The sequence below is a fragment of the Tigriopus californicus genome, chromosome 6 (genome assembly GCF_007210705.1).
Source record: "Tigriopus californicus strain San Diego chromosome 6, Tcal_SD_v2.1, whole genome shotgun sequence".
NCBI lineage: Eukaryota > Metazoa > Arthropoda > Copepoda > Harpacticoida > Harpacticidae > Tigriopus > Tigriopus californicus.
The window spans coordinates 1,144,868-1,152,628 of record NC_081445.1 but is presented as its reverse complement, the minus strand read 5'-3'; the positions used below and the strand labels follow the sequence as shown (position 1 = coordinate 1,152,628).

General features: G+C 38.0%; 1 protein-coding gene across 1 annotated transcript in view; it reads right to left on the bottom strand.

Moving 5' to 3' along the window:
* Positions 1 to 2,842: 2,842 nt before the first annotated feature.
* The window catches only part of LOC131881922 (uncharacterized), a 9,624-nt gene continuing 4,705 nt past the window's right edge, over positions 2,843 to 7,761 (bottom strand). The window contains exons 2-3 of the mRNA XM_059228917.1: positions 4,253 to 4,527; positions 2,843 to 3,364 (exon numbers count right to left, since the gene is read on the bottom strand). Coding sequence (XP_059084900.1) covers positions 3,157 to 3,364; positions 4,253 to 4,527 — 483 coding nt within the window. The 3' untranslated portion in view covers positions 2,843 to 3,156. The remainder of the gene's footprint in view (positions 3,365 to 4,252; positions 4,528 to 7,761) is intronic.

The window sequence follows — 7,761 nt, the reverse complement described above, 5'->3', positions numbered from 1 at the left end:
AAAAATCATTTTTACCCTTCTTCCTATTCTGTTCAATGTGAATCGATGAACCCGCCATATTTCTGCTGGAGGCTATGATGTTTTGCATTAGATACCATACCACTTTAGAGTTGAACCAAAAACCTACTAATTCACGTGTTTGGTTCCTTGAATCACCAAAATATAATAAAAATGTGGAAAATAATACCCACGCCAAAATATTATATACAATATATATAATGGCCAAAATATTTAAAAAATAATTTTTAATTAAATTAAATGTTTTTACCCGTTCTACTGATAACTTAGATGGCTTACGCCTGCTATGTTACTTGTGAAGCTCCGTTGCCTCTTCTCGATTTCATTTAACTCTTTGCGGCCGTTGGGGCACAAATGGGGGATGCATACTCCACGTGGGGATGAACTATATATTTTTAGTGGGTTTTCATTGTAAACGGATCCCTAGATTTCAAAGTTCGATTTAGTTTGTATACGTTTGTAAGGTTTTCCCCGGTTCTCAACAATCATCCCCAGATCTTGTATAGAGTCAACTACCTTTGTCGGATTTTAACGGAAATCTAAATAGAATAGTGTGTCTATGTCGTTAGTATCAAAAGATATGGCCTTCAATTTTCTACCGTTCAGTTGCATATTTTGCCTGTGGAATGGTCACAGATTGAGATGCTTTTGAGGCTATCAGGAATTTGACGCTTGCGAGTTCTCCTGGCCATGATGGTGTGATATCTCAGTTTCTGATGAGGTTCTCACAGGTTCTTGCTCCTGTTTTCTCGAACTTGATGCGTTGCATCTTGGATCAGGGCAAGTTTCTATCTTCACTAAAGATAGCTCACATTGTTCTAATTTTTAAAGGGGGAGATAAATCGCTCCCCAGTTATTATAGGACGATTTCTCTCACTTCGAATATTGCGAAGGTGCTTGAGAAGATCATGAAGTCCAAACTTACAGGGTTTCTTTAAGTCCATGAAGACCCTCCACCTAATTGGCCCTATTCCAAGCGCATTTAAGCACAGTTGCCCAATTCCGTAATTGAGCACGTTCTTTGACAAGTTTAGAAAAATACCTTGTGGTGATGTACGGTTGTCTTGGTGGGTTTTGACATCATAAAACTGTTATATAGATTATTTGGGACACACCATGAAAATTGTAACCAACAGTATGTTGGGCTTGTTTGCGGAGGGATCCGGATTGATTGAAGGGTATGGTAAGATCAGTAACTAGACCAGTGGTGTGTTTGTGAGAATGTCGGGTGTTAACTTGCACACCTTTTATGTCAAGACATCCGTTAGTTATCTTGAATAATCATATTTTTCAGACTTAATCAAATTCAACTTTGTCTTTGGTGTACATACGTAAGTTTTGCAGTGAGTGTATTTATGGAGGGGTTGGAATATATAGTATTGATGGGAAAGATGATTAATAAGCTCATGGGGAAGGAATAGAGGTCGATTGTACACACAAAAAGAAATTAATATTTCACAGATTTTTTTTTGTTGGTGCTATTCTATGAGGACGCCAAAAATTGCAACAGCTTTTTCGATTCTTCGTCATCTTGTTCATTTGAACATTGATTTCAGTCAATTGTTAATTCAAAGACTACGATTGAAATTAAAAAAAATGTGACAGCATTGATGGACTAGCGAGAGCGTAAATATTGATTGAGTTTTTTTGATTTTTGATTTCAAGATTTTGTTCATGCCCCAACAGCAAGAACAAATTGATAGATAAAAAGTGAGTAAGCATTCTATGACTTGGTTTAATCATTTTATATATTGTACATTTTCTTCGCTTTTAACAGAGGTGACATCAGTTTTCGATTTTTTGTACAAGTGCCCTCATATATTGCAAGTCTTTGCAAGTATGTGATTGTTGGTAAAAAAAACACTCAACTAGGAATTTCAGTTCTTTTCATTTTTTTGTCAAAGTAAGCATTGTTTTCGCGAATAACGGCTAAATAGTTTTTCAAGACCTAGAGATTCAATAAGATCTCTTCATTTGGATTGTTCTTTTTAGCTTCAGGTCCAATGAGTAGCAAATTTTTGTTTGATCATCGTCAAACTCTGAATTTTGGTCCTGAGCAAAAGCCCTGTGAATAACATTCTATAGGTTGTACTCCAAACTAGTCAAATAAAAAAGGTGTCATATTTGTATAGAAATGTCTCTCCATTTTTACGAAGCATTCAAATGAGTTTAGAGAACAATATGTAGCTCAGAGCAACAATATCCTTACCGTGGGTTTGAGGGCCATTCCCAGCGTGAGAACCATAGTTTCATGACAAGCGCACCAAATTACTTGAGATTTAGTCAGCATATTTCTGTGGCAATTTTCTTTAAACACTATTTATGGCAAAAAATATTGACAGATTGAATTTAGAACAAATTCTTGCTTTTTCAAGAATTGGTATTCTTCTGTAATTGTACTTCAACACATACCAGAAGTCATTTTGAGTACATTTACGCGCATTATTTGAAGCAAATACCATCAATGGTTACAAGAATGATATTATCACATGTTTTGTGGATTAACTCTACCATCAGCTAACATGAGAAAGTATCAGCACCAACAGTATGGGACCAACTTGGTGGGAAAGGTTTGGTGATCACAAAAAGTGGCACCTCCTTGCTTTAGTGTCCTTGGCGAAGTAACCTTGAAATAGGTCGTCAGGGGAGAGAATTGAACCAGGGCGGACTTCCAAGACTAGAAACTGCATTAAAGACTAGGCCAAGCTTCCTCCTAGAGAGGTTTAAATGTAGAAATGAAATGGGTATGAGATATGAAACTAAACTGGCGTAGCCAATAACATTATTATGCTAGTTTCGACGAGTAACATTCTCCGACAAGATATCATAATTCTAGTGTGTATTTCATTCAAAAATCATACCCTATTTTGTCGCTAATGATGAACAAAACCTACAACTACAGTCACTGTTAAATCACAACATATTATTTGACAATTCAAATTATTTGAAAGTCAAACCCATTGCAGATGTCTTCTTTATTCGTTTTGATTGATTTAGACAATGATTAAATGGGGGAAGGTGCTATCAAAGGTGCTTTCAAGAGGCCAAGTAAACACAAAAGTTTTCATCTTGACCATGAAATGGCCCACCCACGACGAATCCCACGAAACAGCCGGACATGAATTGAAATCTGAAGGTCTAACAATAAATCCAGTCCTGATGTTCCTTGGGGCGACATCTCTCGGGACAGGTAATATTCAAGGTAATTCCTTCGGAGGTCACACACGCCACAAAATTGTTGGGGCTGGTCAATCTTTGGGTGGAAAATGGGCGGGCCTCCGGAAATTGCTTGCATGAGTAAGAGTCATGTTGAACGGAATCGTTCTTGGCCCAACGCCAAACATATCTAAAAAAAAGAATTAGGATGAATCTTTATTGAAGTATATAATTTGATCCTGTAGATTATCGTGAAATGACCGGTTTGGACTCCACAGTGTGACCAAGAGGGAGAACACGAGAGCAAGATGTGTGAGCAACATCTTTTGTATAAGAAGCTGTTGTAGGGTAAGGAGTCTTATAACAATACCTACATGTCTATGCAAAACCCTAAAGAGACAAAAAGGTGCAAAATCATAAGCCTAAAAGTGCAAAAATGTGCAAAAATGGCAGAAACTGTAACGAAATGTGAAAATAAAATCAGCAAAAAAGTCATTTTCAAATTTTTATTCCAAAGTAGTACCAATTTGACAGGCGTCTTTCCAACTTTGGACAAAACAGACATAAATTTGTTTTGATTGAGATAAAGGACTGATTCCCTTTGCATTTTTTCTTGCAGTAGATGCGCACAATTGATCTAATTGAAGAAGAAATAGGTCGGTTAACTTGGAAGAAATATGGAAATCACCAATGATGAGATTTTGGGGCTATTTAATACGAATCTTATCGCCTTGCTTAATTGGTTAGTCTTTTTGGAATCAAAACTGACCCTATTCATAACTGTTTTCACTTGTTTCTCAATCTTGATGTGCCGCTCATGACACTGACGGAGGTGGACTAGTTTAGACCCTCTTGATTTAATAACCAACGTCAATTGGTATTAATGCAGGTTTTTGGCGGCAGCCATTGACTTCAAACTTAATAAACACTTTTAAAGGCAAAAAAGCGCTAATTTCAACTAAAACACCCTTTTCAGACCAAATATGCAAAAAATGCAAAATAAAAGTGAAAAGGTGCAAATAAAGGGGAAATGTGAAAATAAGAAATATAGTTCGAAGATCATGATTGGCTGACTGACCTGCGTAAGAAAGTCTGATCCGCTCCATAGGCGTCTCTTTTCGACCACAAGATCGGGTCTTTCTTGGACTTGATCCACGATTGACGCCACTGTTTTCGCACCAAAGGATTTAAATCAAAGCGACACGCCCACATACCTCCGAGCATAGGTACTCCGTGATGCGGGTGATCTCGGATCACATGGAAAGACTTATTGGACTGAAGCCATTCATTCGATGCCGTTTTTTCTCGTTCAGAAAAGCGGCTGTCCAGGTCTCTTGAAAAACATTGATCCACCTAAAACATATGGGTTGTGGTATAGTACATATGTGATTCCAGGAATTTCCCTAAAACTGGCCTTCCTGACCAAGTTTGGGACGTTACCGTGTGACCAAAAAGGAAAATCATTTAAGGGTGACCTGGGAATTGAGCTGTGGGCACTTTCAATCTGTCTATTTGTATTTGCAGGAGGCTAACTCAGAGAGCCAGTTTATTCAGAATCAAAACCATTTTGGTATAGAAAGAGACCATATGGAAAAGTGCTTGTCAGACAGAAGTCTCTTGTTAGGCGTTAACCGCTTTGTTTAATCAATTATTTAAGATTTAAGGATTCAATGACATGCATTCATCTGAATTGTTGTTTTTCAGCTTGAGGTCCAATTATTTACAAAATTCAATTCATTTTGTGATACACTATTTAAAAATGGGTCACTGACGGATGGGTGCGAGGGTAGAGGGGCGAGCCTCGTGCACCTTACTTCGAGATGTCATAGCCCGTTTAAAATTTGTTATTCTGGTGTGGTTAGTGTCTACTCCCAACCTAGGTTATGGGTCAATTATAGTCACCCTTGAGGCTAAATGTGCGTTTGGAGGGCACCCTCAAACCCTTTTGAAACCAGGCTAGTTCAAAAGTCAAGTCCACCTCTCTTCTTTCTCGGACAATTTTTCAGCTAGCATTCCAGATTAACCCTTCATTCAAAGGGTTTGCCAGGTTTGCCATATAGACAAGATACACCATTTCATTTCAATAGTACAGGGGATTACATTCCTTTTAGCGTTTAGAAAAGGCCGTGAAAATTGAAGAAGGCAAGGAACAGTGCATCCAATTTAGGAGTGGCCACTGCCTTGTGAGTATGGCCTATAAGTTACCTTAGCTTACAGATCTTAGGCTATTATACGAAGTTGTTTTTGTCAAGATGTAATTCTATTGATGTGGTTTGCAAGGCAAAGAGCCGTCAAGTTGTATTTGACTTCATCAAATCTAGTCCACGAAGATTGTAATAGATTAGTTTCTCGGGATAATTTTTTCAATTTTACGTACCACTTTTGATTTTGCTTGTCAAATTATTTGCTACTTTTGGGTTTATTTGCCAATTTATTTGCCATTTTGGCTAGTTTGATTTGTCATTTCGGGGTCTTATAAATGGCCTATTCTTTATGCCACAAATCTGCATCCCTAGACAACACCTGGACCCTTTATGATTGACAACAAAGGCTGTAGTTGGCTAGTTTGCTTTGAGATTGTGAGGTGTCCTTTCAATGTTTACATTTATCGGCATCTAGACCGTTAAAAGGCCGATATCGTTAGCAAACTTAACGGCCTTGGAAATTTTTGAATGGCTCTGGTGTTCCAATAGAAATATTCGTTTGAATGCAAAGCACTTTAACGGGAACCACTATCACTACGTTCAACTGAAGGAAACCAAACGTCAATAATGGAGGCTTTATTTCATTAACTTGAACAGAGCCAATAGATAAAAGAGGGTAACGTTTTACGCACCAAATGTTTCAAGAATATTTTATCTTCTAAATGTTTAATAATACTGAATTCACAGCCCCTTAAGAACAGTTTGGAGAAGTTGATTCAAACCAAAAAAGCCCCATTCTTATCATCTTCATGATACGTAAGTCTAGAGAGCAGAAATTGCAGATGTCTGACGGTTCGGAGGTGCAAAAGAGATAAACCGAGGTATAGGGGCAAAAACCAGTTAGTGCAAGTGGTCCTCACGAATTTTTGCTCGACATAAAATGTAACGGTCATTAAAAATATGCTATTATCCTTTGTACTCATCATGTCTGAAAGGAACAAAAGCAACTTTTCGAACGAATTTCGAACAAATCTCGAACGGAATTGCGAGACATCATCCAAGTTTTTCACATTGCTTGGCCATGGTGCCATAAATCTCGTATCCTTTTGCACTTTCTTTCTCCATTCAATGTAAAACCTGGGCGGTTTGCCACTTCCTGCGTAAACCTTGACGGGTTAACAAACTATTGCCATCAAAACATAAAAGTTACCAAAAACTTAACATGTTGATCAAATATTTAGATAGACTTCATGAGAACCTTTCAATCCTGGGAGTTCTCGAAGAGACAGTTCATTAACGCTGATGGTCGTTTGACGAGTCGGTAAATTGATTGTTCGTCGTCTACGTGCAACGTCGGTTACTGGCTATAACAGGAAAAGTGCATAGAGTTGAGGCCCAAAGAAAGAATGAAATGTGCACATTGTGGCTGGCACGTAGTACTTGGAATTGGTTCAGATACCACCGACCAGTGGAATAGTAAAACCTAGGGCCCTGAATTTATGTGTTCATATAATGATAATAATTTATTCATTTGAATGTGGGTCCCAGATCCAAACCAAACACATTTAAATAAAAAGCTGTGGTTCTACCAGCTATATACGGCTTTATTTACCCTTCAGGCACCCTTAAATGTACTTTGAACGTTTTAAACACCACCGTTCAAGGCATTTTTCACGTTATATATTGGAAAATACAAAACATGAATTTGCTGGTACTTTTATTGCAGTTAACGTATGTATGTATATTTCAGGACCATTTGCAGTTATAACAACTTGTGTGAAATTGCCCTAAGATGGCCATAAGCTATGTGGCTTGTTTTCGTGGCGTCTTGGGATTGCTTGCTTATTGGTCTATTCTTTTTTTTCTTTTTGCGGACTTCCTTATCGCTGCTAATTGGAATCCCAGCAGTTCAAGACGAGATATTTATTTACTTATATATATTATTTGATCGACCAACAAACTAGTGTTGGCTGATCTGGCTAACCCTTGAATGTAAGGTTGATCAGGAATTTCCGTCAAAAACTTGTCCAAGTCTGACTTGAATCCTGCTACTGGATCAACACCTACATACGACCTACGCATATTTGAAAGGAGCAAATTGAACAATGAAGGAGCCCGAGAAAGAAGAGAAGTGGACTTCATTGTTCTTACTAGTCTGGATTCTCGAGGGCTTGAAGGTGCTCTTAAAACGCACGTTAAGCCTCTACGGTCACTACAATTGACCCTAAATCCTGGGTTGGTATAAAACTCATGAATGCTTTTGAAAACGTACAATATCAGATGCAAACTTGCTGAACTAATTGAGGCCCAAATGGGAGAGGCATATTCAAGATGCGGCTGAACAATCGACTTGTACAGAGTTAGCATCGTGACACTATCTCTGGACTTAAACGTGCGATATATCCAACCACATGTTTGAAAAGCTTTACCAACTTTCAACTGG